The 21,963-nt window shown below is 37.1% G+C and overlaps 1 protein-coding gene across 1 annotated transcript; it reads right to left on the bottom strand.

The window, feature by feature from the left end:
• Nucleotides 1-325: 325 nt before the first annotated feature.
• On the bottom strand, nucleotides 326-21,963 carry bckdk (branched chain ketoacid dehydrogenase kinase). Its single transcript, XM_007245297.4, has 11 exons — nucleotides 21,533-21,963; nucleotides 19,175-19,243; nucleotides 18,724-18,834; nucleotides 17,422-17,469; nucleotides 16,205-16,324; nucleotides 15,506-15,604; nucleotides 13,596-13,669; nucleotides 9,303-9,431; nucleotides 6,038-6,127; nucleotides 4,188-4,343; nucleotides 326-2,890 (listed from the first exon to the last, which is right to left on the bottom strand). The coding sequence occupies exons 1-11, from the start codon at nucleotides 21,776-21,778 to the stop codon at nucleotides 2,746-2,748; spliced, it is 1,287 nt and encodes a 428-aa protein (XP_007245359.1). The 5' UTR covers nucleotides 21,779-21,963; the 3' UTR covers nucleotides 326-2,745.

The raw sequence follows: 21,963 nt of genomic DNA, 5'->3' as shown, positions 1-21,963 counted from the left end.
GGATTATAAGCTTCTAATCAGTCAGTTCTGTTGTGATAAATTAAAGAGAATATCTATACAACATGTATCTCATTTGTAAAAATTACACAGTCCCAGACACCAGAACTGTTCCCCATTATACAAAAATGTTGTAAATTGCTGTATTTTGTCAGCCTGCCTCTGACATTTAATGTGACAATTTTTAAGTTTCTTTTGTAAATAAAAGGTTTTTGGCAGCAACACTAGGAAAAGGCTACATCACCTTGTAAAAATAGGCACAGTGATCGGTCACTCATTTTATCCGAACAAAAAATAAAAAGAAGAAGAAAAAACACAAGAGATGCAGTCTGCTTCTCAATAATAATTTTATAATGTCAAAAAAACTATGCAGATTTGGCATCTATTTGGGAAACAAAACAAAGCCAACAACAAATAACAAAAATCCAATAAAATGATCCCATTCTTCGTATCATTCTGGACACCTCATGCCATAATTTGGCCATGTATGTACACCAAACATGTTAACATGTGCGTGTTAGTATTTTTTTCTCTAATGCCATTACACTTAAGAACATTCATCTACAATATCACTTTACCTCCCCCGACTCCACCAGCTTTAATAGAGTCTAAGTCAATACTCATTTTTACCCAGCAGAGGGCAAACTTGGGCAACAGAACTCCTTCAACGTCTTAGCACATGCGTGCAGACTAACATACAGCTTTTCAGGGAGGCATATCTGAAATCTCCTCATCCATGAACCACCATACACAGGTACAAACCCATAACACACCTGATCATTGATAACGGACTGTATTTTTGAAAACAATTTCTATCATAAACTTTGTCTTTTGCGTTTATCTACTGAACGGTTGATTACTAGTCACTGGCATTTTCCCTACAACAGAAAATGTGTAGACTCAAAACATGCAGGGTTTCACTTAAGTACCCACCTATTAACCTACAAGTGTGTCTCAAGCCAGTTTTGCCTGTGGCAACATACTGCATGCTACAAATGCAGTAGATCTGCAGAGGTGAATCTGGAAAAAAAAAAAAACAGGACAGGTCTTTAAGTTTTTCTACCTACTGCAGTAACTAAATATTGCATTAATCCCATGACACCTTAGAAGGAATCTGTCATGTGACCACAATCTCTGTAACCCCTTTTGGAATGTGTTAAATCTAACCCAGCCTAACCGTCAAACATTTCTTCAGAAGAGAGCTGAACATTTCTGAATATCATAATCATTATAAATGTACCTTTAATAATAATCTTATTCTTGGAGAGATCAACAAACAAGACAATTTTAAAATAACATACAAAAAATTATATGAAAGAAAAAACCCTGCATTTTCATTACGTTGGGTCAACAAGCCAAACAGATTACCCATGCCAAACATAGAAGCTGCATAAAATCTTAGTCTGGTGTGGTAAATACATGAAACATCAAAGCTAGCATGATTGAACACTGGACAGATGCTGAACGAGAGCAGAATACGTCAATTCTGTATTTGTCCATAAGGCAGTGGAAGTCTCCTCAAGTTTACGTCCAAGAGGATGACCAGTATCTGCAACGACGGTCAGTGTTTATTCGACGTTCACACAGAGGTTCCCTCAGATTCTGCCACTGGAAATGGCTATGAGGTGTTCTGAGTTCAATCACTATCCAAAAGGCAAACCAAGTGTTGAGAGTTCAAGTCAGTGTCAGCAAGACTGCATCTTTTACCAGGAGTGTGTGAGAGAGGAGGAATCTTCTTTCACGTGGTTGTCCTTGAAAGTTTCTAGGGTGGAAGTTTTTTTTCCCTCTCCTCACAGTGAACATTAATTTTATAGGGGACACTCTATGAAAGATTCACTTTTTTCAGTACCCATCAACCCAGAAATACACAGACAATTCTGTCCATTCTGGGGTGTCCAAATCTGATAGCTTGTCATATATCATACATATGTTCAGATTGTGTTCCCCTCCAGTGCGAGATGGAAAGACATCTCAATCTATTAATTAAAACAAAATGTGGTACTGGAACCACTAGCATTGTGTTGACTGCATTGATGTAAGCAAAATAACTGTATAATGAAAAATTTTGGCAAATCATCTTGCGCATGACTGCTTTACAGACTCCTGGGTCAGTACAACACAGGACTGGTTCAAAGTTTCAGTAACTGCCAAATGTTAGTGGCAAAACTGCAGAAAAGTAAAATGAACATAACAATGGAAAGAGACTCGAGGTGAAGTATGAAAGGCTAACTAGCTCACAAGTAGTCTTTGAATTTGTGTAACAAAGAACAGTAACGAAAAGGGTGGGGTAAATAGTGGCTCGTTATCAGTTCAAGAAACAGGCACTCAAACCTGCCACTTTGAACAGGGTGGTTTTAGACAGGGTGAAGATGGGTGCTTCAGCATTGGACCCTTGAGGTGTTTTGACCAAAGCAAGCCTCAAGACATTTAAATAATTAGGAACTTGTTAACTTAAGGGGAAAAATGTGACAATTACCATGATTTCCCATGACATAACCAAGCACTGTGTGACACATTCATGCAAGATATAAAAAAAAAATGTACAAAAAGAGACTGAAATGTAAAAGGGGCATTGGGTGATGGGGTAAAAGAAAAGCACACTTTGCAGAACTAGTGAACATTGGTAGGAGACATGGGATAAGTGTCTAATCTTGAAAGAAGTGGTGCATCCAGGCCTCTGTGAACGTATGAACCCTCAAAAACACTTGGTTGTGATTGGCAAAGTCACTGAGAACAAGAAACTGCCTTTCACACTCTGAAGCTTTCTCCCTTGCCATCGATGTGGCGCAGACGCAGGTATACGTCAGTGCCAATGCCCTGCATGGACTGGATGGCCAAGGAACCTCCCAGGTATTCAGCATACGCTCGAGAGGTGGGTAGACCAAAACCAAACCTAGGGGAAGAAGAAATATTGTATTAAATATGTTAAAATAAAAACTATGACATATTGGCAGGACTCCCACAACTAATCATTTTCTACACAATTTAGAACCTTACTAAATATAAAAACAAATAAATAAATGAAATAATTTAGTACAATTACTCATGTAATTATTTTAAAGCTATATTATTAATTACATTGCTTAGTCTCTAAGGACAATTTAATATACCAGTAGTTCTAAATGGTATAAAGCTGTGAAATCCATCATCAAAAAGGATTCCACAACTGCATATAGCCCCTTAATCAGGTCAGCATCCAAATGGCTCTTTGAGTGGCTCCATATAGGACCGCTGTCTTTACCAAAGAAACCTGAAAAAGTGCACTATGCATAAAACACACAATAGCTTGTGCAGATAACAAAGCAGACCAAAAATGACCTAAAATTTACGCTCCATGAATTATCAGTTATAAGCAGCAAACTAGGGTCTGCAGTTTATTTTTTCCAAAGTATTTATTTTACACTCTTCTTTAAAGTGAGTTTATTAATATTGCTTTCAGTCCATTTTATTGCTTGCCACTTACTAATTTTATTAGAATAATCAGTACATTGTACAATTTCTAATAATAAATATTACAGTACAGAATTTATTTATTCTACTCCTCGAAACAGCACTGACCGTGTATATGCAGCTGGGTTTTTTTTTATGTATATTATTTACAATCACTCTTCATAAATAAAATAAAAAACAGCCAGTAGCAACTTGATGAGAAACTATTGGGAATTAAGAAGAAATGTGTGTTCTATAACAATTCAATGAAAAAAAAAGGGTCCAAAATAAGTAAACAAACCAACTACAAGGTTTACCCTTTTAAATGGCATAGATCATCGCCTAAGCTTTACTGTCTAAGAGGGGGCAGTATTGCTGTTGTAAAACCAAACACCTGCAGACAAACTGGTCCAATCTGAAGCAATTCACTCAGACCACGTGATCAAATAACTAGGATGCAACTAACTGTGCAACTGTGGTGCTACCAGTAGACAGCTCTGAACAGTGTCAATATTTGCAGGACATTGAGTAACAATTACATGCCAAATATAGCTTATTAAAACATAAGCACAGTGCAAAAACCTTTACCTGGAGATAACAAGTCCTAAGTCCCAACTGACGGACCAATCGCAAAAGAGTCAAAATATTGACAGGCTTTCCAGCTGTTCTTTCAGTAATTGTTAAAATACAGAAGTTATTCTACATAAAGTATTTAAATTGACCTTAGTTTCATTTTATACAATAGATTGTTAAAAAATTACCCATGCATGGGGCCAGACTGAGGGCCGCTGTTGGTCATGGTGTTAAAGAGGTTGCTCATGCGTGGGTCCTGTGTGCTCTCCTCAGCTGTGCTGAAATGGTAGTCCATCACTTTATCCAGAATACTGTGTGGAATGCCTCCACCACGATCAGAGATCCTGCACAAAACACAACCACATAAGAGCCAGTCCTTCATGCAGTAGGTCACTTTTAAAAGAAGAGATAACACATTTGAACAGGTCTTTTTAAAGCACAGATTAAATAAGGGCTTGCTTTTTATCTGCAATTTAAACACTTTCTAAAACATAGAACACAGAAAGGTCTAAGGGTTACGCCTTTTTAGCTGCATTAGCCAAATCTTAATCTTAAAACCTGTGCAGCCCGATACAGTTTCTGGCTTTATATGTAGTAGCAAAAAAAATAATAAATAGTGCAATAGAGTTAAACGTATTAACAACTACATCTGATGTGGGGAAACCAGTTCATTTCTAAGGATGTCATGTCATTTCATGTTTGTGTATTAGGTGCCAGTATTTTAGGTGCCAGTTGCCACCTGCTCACTTACATCAATACGGTCATAAGAATAATCTAAAACACATCTGAAACTAAACACATGGTTAAGAATTTAGAAAAATCTACAGGAGTGCTTTAACTTATGCTTTAACTGATGTAAGATTAGGTGTATGCTAAGGTTTTCTTTTTATTCCCTCAAAATTCTAGTGTTAATGCAAACTGTTTCTAAGATGACTGAATCGCTGATTTCTTTATATCAGAATGATGTTATGTATGGTGCAGGTTAGATGTTCTTCTGTATAATAGGATATGTGTATGATTACTGTTTGTTACATGGTCTTTAGGTATGAGCCTTTTCATTTGCCTTAAAGCATGTTATAGTGACTGAAAGTGTAGCGCCGGCCCAAAGGACACCAAGGAATGCAATTAATCTATGCAATTAATTTACATTACTTTAGCATTGTTTTTTATATAATGTATAATTTAAAATCTCCTTAAAAAGTACCCAAGCAGTAAGTTTGTTCAAGCTAGTTCACTGAACTGACCTCAACTCTGTTCTGAAATAGTTCTGGCATTGGTTATGATTAACCAAAAATTTCTAGGTGACCACAGAATAGAACATCACTCACATGTATCAAGCAGTAACTCTGAGGGGCTCCCAAGGGAAAAACGTTAAATAACAATAAACTATTACACACTTTATACAGTGTGGAACTTTGTGCATTCTATGAACTGTACAAAAAATCCAAAAATAGCTGCTGTTAAATCCTGCCCTTTTACAATAAAAAGCAATGACCAGTGTAGCTCTACAGCAAACACAGCACTTAGCATCTAAATGGCAAAATGTTCCATCTGCTTAGAGCTTTTTCCAAGCCCACTCTGGACTGTAATGTAAATATCTGCGGAATGGAATGTAGTGCAATAAGCAGTTAATATGCGGTGTAGTGCACTGTTGGACAAATAGTGTGCATGTGTGAGCAAAAAATTTGCCCAGCACAAACAGATTTTATCACTGCTCAAGACAGCTGGCGACACTCTGCGCAGGACAGGTTAATGGACTTCTTTTTCCATAATGACTGCACTCTGTTTAATGAACAGGCTTGCCGACATATACAGGCTGAGGAGATAGGTTAGATAACTGCCAGGCTTCTGTTCCTTTCCTTTGGAGTTGCTAAGGAGATACATTAGTTCAGCTATTCTGAGAACCTTACTGATCCCCTCATTCTTTTCATTCAACTGGTCACAAGAAGTCAACCAAGTAGTCACCGAGGGGTCGGACACACGGACGCGCGCGCACACGGACGCGCGCGCACATGGACACACACGCACACGCACCAACCTGATGACAAAGTCAGTATCGTTGTTGGCAATAGTAACCACCACATCTGGTACGTTGTAAGGGGTGTCCAAGTGGCTTTCCATAGTGGCCCTATAGAACAAGATAGACATGTTAAAAATGGGGCTCAAAATACAAGAGGTAAAAACAGCCTCTCTTTTTTAATATATATTAAAAAAATATGTACATTAGAGCTTAATCCTATTGACATGAATTCTGTAAACTAAAACAGGCTGTACATGCTAACCCTTCAAATATCACACATTTGAGAAAAAAAAATCTGCACGGAGTGTGGAAAACTTTCTCCAAGTCGTAAACTTTCTCCATATTGTAAACTGGTAGATTGTTAAGACATCTGAGGTTTTGAGGTTGCAATTAAGGTTATTTTACCCAAAGGGGAAAATACCAGCTATCGCTCAACTTGTGTTTAAAAGTAATTTCTTCTGTTTTAGTTGTGTAGTTATATAGGCATCATCCCTCAGTACTGTTCAAACTAAACTTGTATCTGGAATATTTAATACCATGGTGTACCACTAACATGAGACGTTTTTCTTTAGGATCATCACTTCAATTTAAAAGCCAGACCCGCTGCTCTCTTTCAGGCCAAATATTTCTCAGGCTGCCGGCACTAAAGTAACAGCACAGATGCAAAGCAGATTTTTTTCACTGAATTTCCACTGGATACAACTTGTCCAATAAGTGTCAAGTTTTAACAGTTAAAGTAAAGTTAATTTGCATTCAAATAAAACTCCACTGTCATGTAATGAACAAAGGCTGCTATGCTGGTTTAGTAGAATGCTAATATTAGTATAGGGAAAGCTGTTGGTATTAGACAATTAGAATGATATTTAGAAGAGAAAATAGGCTGTTTTGAAACATATAGGAACTGGCAGGGCCAAAAGTACTGCAACCTGCAAGCAGGGGCGCTAAACCTGTGGAGGCTTTGTGGAAAAAAAAAAAAAGGACACTACATCACTAAGTAGTCAATGGTAAAACCTATTCAAGTTTCTGACATCACAACCTCTTAATTTGATGAGTTAAAATAAATGAAATAAACAAGTTATCATGATTTATGTGTCATGTTCCAAAAATATGTTTTACACAAAACAAGTAGCTGCAAATAAATGAAAATGGAAGTTTTACTGGATGTGACGTGATGGGACTGGACGAACGCTAGCTTCTATTACATTTGCATTTGAGTCCTTTGCAAAATTAAAACCTCAGACATAACAGACTAAATCTGCTCATGTCTAAATTGTGCATGTTATTTCTAGCAAAAGCACATCTTAAAACTGATCCCAGATTGAACATGTCAAGATCCTTTCTGAATGCTGGACCGGAGCCAAATAAAAAAGGGCGAGTGGAAGTTTCACCTCGGTTTGGGTTCTAAAGTAATCTACTGGTTTAAAATCACCATTCCCATAGAAACCACAATGTCTAACCTCTGATCTCAGAGCAGTTCGTACTTTGAAGTCTACTAAACAAAATCTTAAGGGAATCACGAGGCGAAAACCTCAGGCAGGGGCTTGTTGCCAAGGACATGTCGTTCCCTTACCAGAACAATGACACAGAACTGACTCCCAGTCTGCTCTCTTACTGCCACACAGAACACACTAGCTGACAAGTACTCACAAGCGACAGGAAATCACAAAACTTCTTTCTGAACTGAAAGGATATTCCATTCAAACACAGATCCACAAGGAGCACAAACACACACCATTTTAACACAATTTGCACTCTTCAGTTTGTTTACACCCTACATCTGTAATTTACAAAAACATTTAAACCCTTCCTTTACTATATTCAAGCTGAAAACTCTGAGTTGACATTTCAAATTAAATAAGACTAAAGTAATCCATTCAGTCCATCCATCTAATCCATCAGGATCAGAGCACTTAATGCTAACAAAAGCTGCTCGGGTAAGCTGACACTCCATTCAGAACACTGGAACTGGAAGGTGCAGGGATCATTAAAATCAATTAATTAATAGAAATCCAGTACCAGGACCTCAAATGAGCTCATGCATCTGTTTCCCTTTATGACTAATGTTCAGAATAATCCTTAATACTTTACAATTTTTTTAATATTGTTGCATTATCTGATAAAAATTGTGTGTCTCCCATTTCATGACATACACTTTGCAGCTTATGCTAAACAAACAGGAGTCATTATTGCTTTTACATGTGCATAATGCACCAAAAAGGGTGTGTGGGAGCTGTTGCATAAATAGTTTTATTAGACACAGCAGCCGGCTGGTTTGGTGGCAGAGTTTTAGCCTAATTTTAGCAGTGCCAAGAATTCAGAACAATTCAAGGCGGCGGCAACCTGCGGCAATTAAAGCTCATGTCAGGTCACCCTGACCCGACTTCTCAAGTGCAGCCAAAAGGGGAGGGTGTGGGGAAACAATGTCAACAAGCTTTTTCTAAAGAGAAGCTTGCTGCTTTTCTTAGCAGGGTAACAAATGCTGAAAAGAACATGCTTCTCCAAATGTTCCAAAGATTTTCTATCCACTGAAAATCCTCAACATAACAGACCAGCGAGGTTTAAAGCAATGTTTTATAGCAACAAAATAAATTCTTAAAAATAGCAGCTTCAAAATCATTATAAAAAGTACACTGACTCTGAAAATTACCTTTCTCTCTTTTTTCTGTTTGCAAAAAAGCCACTTTATCTCCAATCTAACTGTTGAGTTTATTATGCTGGAAAAGTACATCACATTTCTTCTCTGCACTCTAATTCATACTTGAATACAAAGAAAAGCTTAAAACTTCTCAACTAAGAATTTATACAAGAATTATATAAGAATAAGAATTTTCCCAAAAGGTATTTTATTTATTTTCTTATTTTGTGTATTTTTTATTTGTTTCCATGAATTTTACGTTAGCATGTTAGCATTTATGTTAGCATTTAGTTTGTGTTTCTTCTAAAAACTGTGTATTTCCAACCCCCAGTCTTTGAGTTGCAGTTTTTTTTCAGTATAGCTTGAACAAAACGAGTATGTGATTTAAGTATTTTAACAAAACATTAACATTCTTAAAAAACAATGCAGGATACATGACATTTACGTAAGAAAGGTATCCTACAGCAGTTCACACCAGCACATCCTTAACCACTTATTAGCAAGAAAAGCCTTGATTGAGTTGTCACTGGCCAGAGATGATCAAATCTCAAGTGAGGAAAGAGTATTTGGAGGCAGTCAAACTCTCACAACTCATGTTTATGTTTGTGCCCTCTGACCTAGTTTTGACAGTACTGATAGTATCATTACCTCATGGCATTCTTCAGCAGCTCAGGCAGTATGTAGTCCAGAGGAAGAGGGATAAAGGGGAAGCGTGCCGCCACGTGACCGTTAATTCGAACGCGGGGAGAGTTTCCATACTGGTGCTCACAGAGCCGTCTACAAGGACAAGAAACAAACATTAATACACCCACAAAAAAAGCAAAAAAAAAAAAAACAATTTCTAAAACAACTTTACTCGCGGTCCCTTAAGGACAAGCTCAGCATTCTGTCCAGTGTGAGCTGTTCTGTCAGACCAGAGAGGTCTGGACCATGTTCATTTACAGATTAATGTCTTGTCTTTAAACCTTTCATTTACTTTACATCCAGATGGCTCTCATTATTCAAAGTAATTTTGTGTCTAAAGCAAACCCAGGGGTGGACCAAAGCCAAGCTGTGGAAAACATGACTTTGGTTTTATATAATATCTCATATTAATCATGTGCAAGAATGTATCATCATTCAGTCTGTAAAACATAATAATATTAAAACAATTAATACTATTATTTATTTGGGTGGAGTAAATGTTTCTACTGTGGAATACCTTTCTACAGTGCATCATTTTGTGCTGAATAATGGGATCTGAAAAGTACAACAGTTAACCAGCAGTCGAGGTTTGCTCAGTTTGCATTATATGCATATAATAATATATGCATATAAGTCTTTATAAGAAATGAAATACATCACAATATATGTAAAATCATAACCCCTGTAATGTGATATGTATTGCATATTCAGATTATGGTGAAATAAGCAACTTGTATACTTTTACTGCTCCATTCCCTAGTCCTTCCTGAAATCAAATCACTTATTTCACCATTACAAATGCAACAATATTTGCATCTCATCATGAGGGTGAAACAAAAAAATATCTGGTCAACAAAGTACTTGTTTGAATTAAAGTTACTGCTTCATTACGCTATGCTATAGGGTAAACCTGTGATGAATACTGGTGGTCAAATTATGTGAAAGACACCAATAAATCCATAATTCCTGGCATTTGCTTATCAGTAACACGGATGTCATGAAGTATCGTAGAAAATTGTCTCTCAGTGTTGTGGGCAGTGTATCATGATAAAATTGTATTGTAAGACGCCCAGTGATTCCCACCACTATAAGCTACAGTCAGTAACTGCATGCAAACAAGTTTTCCCTACAGAGCATTTAAGGTAATTTTGGTTATGAGCAACAAATATAGCAACAATGTAGGAGTTTTCAATTAAATTGCAACAGCGTGTCTACGTGACCCATGAGCACGTAGCTGGTAGGGGTGTCCTTTCAATGCATTGTGTGTGCTCAGGCAGGCTTTCAAACTGGGCTTTGAGTGTGGGAGTTAAGAGGGCAGGGAGGAAGAGAAACGATAGGTTTGCTGACTCATCTCTGCCAGCTCTGGGACTCTGAAGATGGGAATTAGAGTCCTATTGTTCCAGTGCAGCCAGTCATGCTAAATTCAATGAGGCTCTTCCAGCAGGAGAGCTGTCCCAGAATCACTAAGGATTCATATTTCATCAGGACAGAGATTGGCAAAACACTAAAAATCTGTGAACACAGGTTTTCACACAGGCAAGCAGACATGGACCCAGAGCAGGAACAGTATGTGCATGTGACCTTCATTCTGTACATACTAGGTCATACTGTAACTATAAATACAGATATTAGCATTACTGTACTTTCTGTTTCACTATTCATTTAGTACTGTTTAACTGTCCTATCAAGAACCACACAGTGTGTTCAGTCCTACATTGTTCTCTATGTACTCATCACACTATCCATTAAAGTCCTGTGCTGCACTAGGTGCACTGCTTTATACTGTGTCCCAGCAAAACAGACAGACTCAGAAAATCCTTCATTCCGAGAGCCATCAGACTCTCCCATCGGGGACGGGATGCTGCTGCCGAATGAGTTTAATCCAGTCACACCACATGGACATTATTCAACCACTTAATTATTTATATTAACACTTCCCCAACCTCACTTACATTCAAGTACACTTTACTCATGATTGGGTATTCACATTTTTACATTCTCTTTTTAGAACTGTCGTATGCATATTTATATTTATATTATATTTCTATGTCACATCAGTCACTTTCGTAATCGAGGTCATTGCACATTGCACTTTACTCTGTTAATTATTTAATTATTTATGACCATTAGCCACATCTACTGCACTGCCCCATTTACAGATAGATCCTTACCTTGTATAGTTAGGTTTTTTTAATAGCCTTATATATTTTCTATTGTTCTGTGTTTTGATTTGTCCGAGTATGTTTATTGTATTGTTGCTGCTGGACGCCTAAATTTCCTTCGGGATAAATAAAGTATCTCTCTATCTGTCTCTCTCTATCTGTCTATCTGTCTATCTGCCTATCTGCCTATCTGTCTAACAAGCACCCCAACCAGGTTTACATACATATACTGAAAAAGTATAGGACAGTACCACACTGTCCTAGACGTGTAATACTGCGATATTTGTTTGCAAAAAAAAAAAAAAAAAAAAAACAACAATTAGACCAATAATATGCATTTGCAGTTCCAGTCTGCATAATGCATGCTGTATTTGTGGAAACAGTGATCCAGTCTTCATATGGTAACTTCCCTTTCTTGTTTATGTGCTGTGTTCTCTGTTTAGGATCACTCCTGTTCTTCAGGCAGATGTTTAATGAAACAGTTCTGCTCATAGCAACAGCACAGCAAGAAAGTCACAGTATTACTTCGTTTACATAAAAGGTTTAGAGAAAATACACATGTTCACAGAACCATCCTGCCTAAAAATATACTAAACAGGAAACTTCAATGCCAACCACTCACCACTGGGTATTATTTTACATAGCAGCATAAAACTGTGTGGGATAACACTGCAAAGCATGCATGCTCTGGTAAGTTGTAATCATCTTAACTATATAATATACCTTTGCACATTTAATAGATGTCAAAAAAGTGTCAGGATCTACATAAGAGTAGGGACGCACCCAAGATTAGGCAACCAAAATTATTCAGCTAAAAATGACAAAATAAATACTTTGTGTTTGACCAATTATTCTGAATTTCATGAATAAATCACAACCATTGCATTTAGGCTATTTAATTTGTGCAATAGTAAAAAATTTAAATGGAAATATGAAAAAAAAGAAAGAAAAGAAAACGATATTATGCCCTGAAATGTCGTGCCATATCACCCATCCCTAATTATCACATCAGAATACTACTTTTTTGCCGTTTTTAGCAAAAGAAAAATTCACACTGTTCTGATTTCCCATTATTTATCTGCTAGACATAGATTATATATCTGTTCAGTATCATTTATTTTACTTTAACCTGGATATATGTAGATATTTGAAATGTATTATTAGTATTATGACATCTTTTTTTAATATCTCTGTTAGCCATATATTGCATGCAATAATAAAATTCTAAATAAATTTTTGCATTCAGTATTTTGTCATATCGCCAAAAGTACCGTTATCGTGAAAATACCATGAAATATCGTGATATTATTTTAGAGCCATATCGCCCACCCCTAGTGACAATGCCAACAGAACTGCCTGTACAGGCTTCAATTAATAACTTAAAAAATTAAACCATATCAAACATGTTTTTGCTGACTTAATAAATCTGGGTAAGCAGGAAATTATGTATGTTTATGTTTCTTTTAAATCGATTGTAGCTATAGCATCGGGAGCATCAACACTGCTCTCCCCAAGGAAGACAAAGGTTCAAGTCCCACTACAGCAGATTACACAACACCAACAATAGTTCATTGGAACATCTCCTCACACTGCATTAACCTACCTACGCATGGTTCAACTGTAAGTCACTCTAAAAAAGAGTGTAAGATAAATGGCACAGACTGTGTATGGAGCACAATTCTGAAAAATAACATTAATGTTGAGCCCTCTCCAGCATGCATAAACATCACAAGAGTTTCACTTTCCGACAACATACTGTTCCAGAAAAGAAAAGAAATCCTTACATTAACTCAACTCTGACCACAGCAGAATCCATAATTCCTGGCATTTGCTTATCAGTAACACGGATGTCATGAAGTATCGTAGAAAATTGTCTCTCAGTGTTGTGGGCAGTGTATCATGATAAAATTGTATTGTAAGACGCCCAGTGATTCCCACCACTATAAGCTACAGTCAGTAACTCAGTAATCAGAGAACAGCAATGCAAAGTGATAAGATTAAACTGAAGATGTAAACATGTGTAGGTAGAGAGAAAGATATGAGAGATATGGAGTAGAAAGACTGGAAAAAAATTATAAGAGGAAAAAAGGCTTACCGTGCAAAGTCCACCCACTTCTCAATGATCTTTTTAGGGGACAGACGCCTGCAAATGATCCCCACAAAGTCAGGCTGAGAATGAAAAAATGGAAAGTGCAATTAGAACAAGACATGCACAAGACACACTTAGCTTATTTGTGCATAAAACAATATTTTAAAAGGGACCAACCTACTAAATAAATGTTATTTTGTAATATATAAGCATTGTTCCCTCTCTCAAACACTCAGACACAATGGGTCATACAACAATAGGGAATTCCTGCAACTTTATTCCAGCTAGATCAGCCACTGACATAGAAACAAATAATTACAGACAACCAACCTCTAACCAGTAATGTTATCTGTCTGGCTAACTTCTGCATTAGCAACTTAATAAAAAAATAAAAAAAACTGTTTAAAAAAAAGTTGACGCACTGTGGGCATGTAAGCTGATTCAACAGAACTGGAGGAAGCACATGCTAACCTTCACCCTTGGTAGCATTGTGCTATGGGGGAATTCTAGCACAGTGTTGGAAATTAGAAATGGATAAAAGAGATTTATTTTTACTTTTTTCTGGTGTTTAAACAGAAATGCATACTTTTTTGTAAATAGTAATATTTGGCCATTTAATCTAATACATTCAACTGCAAAGTAGGGCTTCACCTAATCTGGAGAAAAAAAATTGCCATGCCCATTACTGCTTTAAAATAAACAGCAGAATGTGGAATTAAAATGCCCAGAAAATGTTTAAATGTGGAAAGTACTGATAGTAAAGAGTAAACGGAGAGTAAACATGTAATCACTTTTGGAGATCAGACCAAGCTGAAAGTAAACTGTATGATTACCCATCTTTCATTCCATTTCTGTCCTCAGCACTTTGTGTAGTAAAGCCCCATTACAAATTATTGATTAGTCGACGCTTAAATTCTGAGTCAAATAATTTTCATAATTAACACGTTGGCAAATTATATTGACTAATAGCTGCAAAGTGCTGGAGCCCTAAGTGTGTCACTGTCTAATTATTTATGGAGAAGTGTTTTGCATATAACTAAAAGGAGCAGAGTTTACAACAACAGCACTCATTACACTGCAAAGCACAGGAATATGAAAATAATTACTCAGATTAAACTGAGTCTCTGGGTCAGTGAACTGGTCAATGATGTTGTCACAGGTCCATCATCACAATCCCATTACAGACATGACACTGTGTTGAGCAACAAACCCATATTTTGCTGCCAGCTAAAAGCTGCTTTATATGTGACTGTGTAACTGAGGGATTAGTGAGTAAACAAAGGCTGCAGTGGTTATTGCAGTCATGCAACAAAATGCATACTAGAGCAGGATTAGGTTTATCGAGGGGGATACATAAACACAGGCATTTTCATAAGATAAAACTAAAAGACTGATCAAATAGGTCACAATATTAAATAATTCACAGAACATATCCAATATTAGAGTAAAATAAAATGTTTGGTACATATGCTATGGAAAATGAGAACAGTGTAAATTTCCTTTTAATGGAGTTAAAATGTATTTTTTTTAATATAATGAAAGAGACTGCCTGCAGATTTGAGACATTCAAAAGGCTAAAGTAAATTTCAATGTAAAATTTGTTCTGGAAAAGCAGATTAATGAGTTTGAATATGACTTGGAGAAACACAGTTAAGCTAGCCAGAAACATTTGATACAGTTGGTCAAAACCAGCAGACGTAACCTCTTGCTTGACATTCATATTAAGGGGTGAGAGTGGTGCCTCTTTGAAACACAAAGTCATACCATGGTCTATTTATATTTAGAACCTCTATGTAGGTCATAGTACGATAGAAAGCTAGTTATGTTTGCCACATGGTAATGTAAACCAAAGTAACAATTTTATTTTAGATCTATAGTAAAACAAAAGCACAAACAATCAGTGAAAAAACACATACATTTTCCTCATGGAGGGACAAGTGGTGTGTAGCCAGCATGCGAATGCCCAGACGTGATGTCAGGGTTGTGTCTAGGAAATTTCGGACCAGCGTCTCATCCTGAAAGGAAGGAAACATTTATAAATTAACCATCACTTATAAATCAACATACATAATATGGACAACTGTATTGGCATCTGATAACTCATTGTTTCTTCTGAAATTATCCTACAGAAGTAAGTGTCTCTAAAGTCCTGGAAAGACTTTTTTTTCTGCATTGCTGCAAAAATCTGTCTACATTCAGCAACAACAGACTTAGTAAGAGCAGGAGGTCACCATTTCACCTCATCCCCAACTCTCTAACTCAGCCCCAAAAGTATTGGATGAAGCACAATCATTTCACAGAACGCAGTTCCCACAACTTGCAATAAGAATAGTGACAGTAGGTTCACGTTTATCTGCTGCAGAGACCTATTTTTTTGACAAAACATCTCTATAGGATGTGCATTTGCACACTTGTGTCAACAATGAGTGAAAGGTAAAGTAGCCAAATACATTCATCAGAAGGTTGTCCATATTAGTGTACATAGTAGCATTAACAGGTAGAGAGGATATTTAACATTGCTTTTATTCAAAGCTATATGGCTTAGCAGCAGATGAAATATAAGAAATAAACGTCAGGAAAAAAAGTACACAATACACAAAAACTGGCCGTCTTACTTGGATGTGCTTTCGACACTCCCTGAAGCCTTCAGCAAGCATGGTGACCACATCTTTGTGGTCATCCAGGAGCTGCTGAACAAGCTTGCTGTAGCGAGCCTCTGTTTCCTGGTCTTTAATCTGAAGGAGAGTGGAACATTTAGCCATTTTTTGTAGCATTCAACATACAACACCACATAATGTTTAATTCCTCTAAAGTTGAAATGTATATAATGCTTTAAAGACTTTCATAATAACACTATAATACTTGAAAACAGGCAAAATTCACTAGTAGTGCAAGCTAATGATAATGTTTCAGCCTTAGTGGAAATCTGGAAATCTAAGCTTACTGGAAGCAAACAGAAGCATTTTAAAAATCAGCCAAATGAACAGTTTTCAGGAGAGAAATCTGTGTAGATTAACATCCAGCCCTCATTTGACTTGTCTGAAAATGTTTAAGAACTGCAGTTTTGTTTACTTAGCTTAGCTTTACAGGTCTTGCCCCCCAGCGGGAAAAATGGCAGCATTCTTGTTCCTAACAAGTGCCGCTTAAAATGCACCCTATAATCCAGTGCGCCTTGTGTATGAAAATAGATGTTTTTTGATAGTGCGCTTTATATTCCGATGCACCTTATAGTGTGAAAAATACTGTCGTCATCCAGAGTGAGAATCAAACCTCTTCCACATCATGTAGTAGTCCACTAGCAGGTAACAGTGTTTACATCCACTGTACACTTCATTGTATACAAAATGCTTGCAATGTAGAAACTTATCGTCTCACCATGTCTTCCACCCCTACCAAACAGTATCACTAGCTTGCTTGAACAACAAACAAGTTATAAAATACTTGAACATCCAAGACAAAAGAAAGGCTAAAGAAAAACAAACAATAGCGGTTACACTTTAATTTATGCAGACAAAAATATTTAAACCCAAAATCCCTGTCCCCATTACGGACATACCTATTCCCATGAGACCCTAGTTACAAAAGCTGCTCAGAGCCTTGCATAACTCTAGACATCTCACACAAGTAAGCATTTTACACAGTCATCACAAGATTAAGTGTTGCTTCATTGGGGGACAGCCCGTCTGAGCACAGCCTCTGGCATGTCTCCAGTTACTGCAGGGCACATACGACACATTAATTATGGAAGGTCTAAAAGCAAACATTATGAACTTGGCCTGACCCTTGGGTGAGTGTGTGTATGAATCAGCGTGGACTGGGTGTGGGTACTCACCGCCGGGTAATCGACCAGCATGTGGTACGCTCGGATGTAAAGCTCGTGCTGTAGGAGGAAGACACATTATGGTCACATGCCGAAGTAACAGTTCCAAGAACCAGTGGGGCCCTCACAGCTGTCCTGCTGCTGTACATCAAAAACATTCTAGGAAATGCCCCTCGTAACTATTCTCACGTGCAAGTTCTACATTCTTCTGGGGTTCTGGAAATCTCCATAAAGATAAAGAAAATGATAAACAGTGATATTCTAGCTCAAGTTTAGGAGCACTAATACTGTTGTCTATAAACATTAACAGTTTAGCAAAGACTTATCCATATTAGACCTGGTTAATTTATTCAGGTTAATTTTAGGCATACACAGAACACCTGATATAAAAAAACCTAAGGTATAGTTAAAGAAGCTCAAGAATAAAAGGCTTTTTGCTTTAAGAAGTAGAAGGAAAACACCAATCTCTCTTCCTAGAGTGTCAAGTTCAGTGCAGGAACGGATCTAGGTAAAAGTTCATCGAGAGGAATCACTCATTGTAAACAAGCTGAAAGGAGGGAGGAGCCTCTGTGTGAAGGCGGCCTCAGACAAACTGTACACAAAAGAATTCAAATCTCTGATAGTCTACAGGGTAAGTGCTGATTCTGGCAGAATTGAACTAATGAAAGCTGCCTGTACCCCCTAAAAATAAACTAATTAGTAAGTTCAAAATAAAAAATACTATTAGTGGGGTGGATAAATCATGTTTTAAATGTACCTTCTATCTACAGTAAATGTTCTCCAGTTAACAGTGTTAATGCTCCCTTCGTGTCAGTTTGGTGGAGATTCATTTTTTTAGTTTTTAAAAATGACCACTAAAACAGCAGTTTATTTTTGTTTATTGCAAGAAATGAAGAACAGGCCTTTCATATTACTTTCATAAAATGTTACTGTCCTGTTAAAAGGAACATATTAATATCATCATTAAGTAAGAATATAGCTTACGGGGTCATATATAGCTATTGAATTTTTAAAAAACAGTTTAGAGCAGCAACCATGACTTTTTACAAACACCAAATCTCTAAATGTTTTTTATTATTACAAAGTCTAACACTACAGTGGCATTTATATGACTTATTTGGAAATATGAAAAATCACATGTCATTTGTAGCAAAACTAAAAAGACATAAGAGTCAACCAAGAGCTGCACGTTATGTTTAGCTTCACATTGCTAATGCTTAATCTCAAGCTTTTTACTTCTGCATGATCCATTATCTTAAAGAGTTGTAAAGATACAACTTCACTAATCATAAGGTCAAAAGACAAAATACTCACCACTTGCAGGATGGTGGGGTTGCAGCCAATAATAAAAGGCAGGCTGCGAAAGCCCTTGATACGGTGAGCGATACGCACAGGCAGTTCTTTGTGTAAGTACCTGGCACTGCTCTGTAAACATCACAAATATCATTCATTAGAATACAACCCAGGAATTAACTATAATTATGTTCACTGTCACAGCTAAATTGTACATATCCAGAATTTATGTTTTTTTCAGTTTTCTTTATAATATGTAAAAATTTAATGTTCCAGTAGAAACGAGTACGACTGTTTGATCTTTACACAATGACTTTCATGACAAAGTTTTTTTGTGATTTGCATAAGAGTAAGCTTGACAAAGCATCCTTAGGGTTTAATGACATGCCATTACAGGAAACATCTTGAATGAAAACAGTTGCATTGCCAAAACAAATGCTTGAAATAGTCATAAATGAGAAGCTGCAATTACCAGGATATGGTTTCCATCTGGAGATTTGCCTGCATACAGTAAGGTGCCCGGTGTGAGTCTAACAGAAGGCTGAGAAGAGGATAAGAAAGGTGAGGTCAGATATGCTGTCTAATTTATAATTTTTTAAGGCAAGAAAATGAATTCAATAAACTACAACACACCAAAAAGTCTAAAGTAAAAGAAAAGTAATATGTAAATAATGTGAGATTAGTAAAACCATTTAAATTCACTTCAGCAACCCAGCAGAGAGATGGAAAATATGTTTTTAAATGTTTCCTTTACCATCCATGAGGATTGTTTCCTAAATATACAAGTGCTACAAATGGTTCAATAGAAGAGAGGTGCCATAGAAGAACATCTTTATATTAAGTGAAGGTTCTTTAGAACTTTTAAAAGGTTTTCTCACTAACATTTCTAATACAAACATGTGTCTTCATGAGTACAAAAGTGATTAGTATATGGTATCACTAACACGTAACTAATATTGTTCACACTTATTAGAAGTGAAACTTTGATTTTAATAGAAACATGAATACAAATCTATATGAATAAAATCTTAAAATGAAATGATAAGCAATGTGCATAACCAACTGATAGAGTCATACATTCACTTCTGCTCTAGCCAATCAAATGTGATCTGAGGCAAGCATGAAAGCTTGTCTGTTAGCTGACCTTGCACTCACCCACCCGTTTGTGGGGGATTCAAGGGTCTTACAGTGACATTAGGTTGGTAGAAGATAGCAGTTAACTCTACCATTGCTCCCTGATACACCAATCATTTCGCAAGAACGCTAAAAATAAGCTGATTTTCCTCCTACAGGAGAGATAACACGGTTCAAAGGCCTCAACGTTACTCTGGAGTGATCTTAGGGGGCATTTGAGGGGTGTTCTGGCGTTTGTCCTAGTGCTTCTTTATCAGGCCTACCATCGGTTATTGCGCATGCGTACAACTCGAGTACAGTACACGCGTCGGCGTTTATTTTCTAATAATAAAATTAGTTCACTATTTTGTAACTAAACGTTATATTATCGTCTGGTTTAAAATAATTTATGATAAGATGTCTTGTTTGAAAAAAAAAATAGGTAGCTTTATTGTAATACCTAAATCCATTTTCTGATCTGATTTTTTTACTTTCTAAAGGTGTTTTAAGGCTATCTAAAGATCATTTCTTCAGTTTTAGCTGATAAGAGAGAATATTCTTGCATTTTCTAAACAGGCTATTTAGGCTATTAAAACATTAGTGTAACAAACTACTTTTTGGTTATTTCACAATCCCTTTAATTTTCATAACGTCGCAAGGCATGTCTTCATCCAATTTGGGGGTAGAAGTTGATTTGAGATTTTGCTGTGAAGAAAGTGAAGAAATACTCTAAAGTAGCCAAAGCCACATATGATTTAATACCACCAATTGCTATATTAATAGTGCATTAATTAGGATTTTTTTTATATTGCGCATAAATACATAAAAGGAAAATCATGTCACTATTTAAAGATATTTATACTTTTTTTTACTAAAACAGTGTTTTTTTTATTCACTGCCTCAAGGCATCAATATACAGTTAGACCAAACGTGTTAAATGAATGTCAATATATAAAGCAGTGAAGGTTATTATTTTCCTCCAAAATATAAAATTAACGCTAACGCTTAAGCCAAAGCATTGCGTTCGTTTCAAATCCCAATACACTTAAGCAATAGCTGTTCCAGCTAGCCAGCTAGATAGCCATGTGATAACCGCGTATCTAGCTATAGCTATAACGTTAATAAGCTTAGCACCTGCGAGCAAATTCTGTGCCCTACCTGTTACAACTTACAGCTAATTTAACGTTAGTTGATACCTAGATTAACCTTTACAGCTATGCAGTGATCAGGCAGGGACTAAACAGAGTGATATGGTACATACTGTAACTGTACTCGTGTTAGACAGCTAGGTTAACTAGAAAGACAGCTTTCTAGCTAAATAGAGCATCAACAATTTTAACCACCATTTAGTTGGGTCGCTAGCTAGATTTGCTAATATGTAGGGACTGATATTTTGCGTTAAAACCTAAAATAATTTAGGTAGCGTTACCTAAAACTAGCTGGATACACTGGTAACGTAAGCTAGCTATCGTTATCACTCAGTAACCAGAGGTCGCCCTTAACGTTTCCATAGTGACCGTCTTCCTTAAAAACAGAAAAAAATACCCTAATTTTAAGTTTTTTGTTTAAAGTGGAAAATACACCTATTAATACAGGGGTCAGTCTTGAGGCTAGTCAACGCGGCCATCCTTACAGTAAATCAGGCGTTGCTGTACATAAAGTAACACATTTTAGTCTAAACGGTTAATTAACCTAGCTAGCCGAGCTAGTCAGTCACCTTCTCAGCGGACGCGTCGATGGCGGACTGGTTGTAAAAAGAAGTCACGGTTTTCGATCTCTCTCTAGCCAACTCCGTGTAGCTCGAAATGGACGACGTAGACCGAAGCCTCGCGTTAACGCCGCTCTCCGTAGTCCAGGGGAGAGCCGCGGTGTTGGTGGAGGATGCGGGCAGCAGCAGCCGCATGATTCTCGGAGCTCCGCAGCCCAGCGCCTGAACGGCTCTGCCCGCCATCCTGCGCCGCATTCCCGCTGCTCTTCGCGAACCGAGCTCGGTCCCTTTTTCCTCCCGCACTGCGAATCCGACCGCTCGGTCCTATACTCAGCAGGCCATCTAACGCGGATGCCGTTTGTGCACAAAGGCACGTAGCAACCCTACTACAGCCCCATAGCCCAACTGACAAACACACGGGCAGCTTTATGCAGCGAAAA

The sequence above is a fragment of the Astyanax mexicanus genome, chromosome 1 (assembly GCF_023375975.1).
Source record: "Astyanax mexicanus isolate ESR-SI-001 chromosome 1, AstMex3_surface, whole genome shotgun sequence".
NCBI classification, from domain to species: Eukaryota; Metazoa; Chordata; class Actinopteri; order Characiformes; family Acestrorhamphidae; genus Astyanax; species Astyanax mexicanus.
The sequence above is the reverse complement of the archived record's forward strand: the minus strand, read 5'-3'. Positions and strand labels throughout refer to the sequence as shown.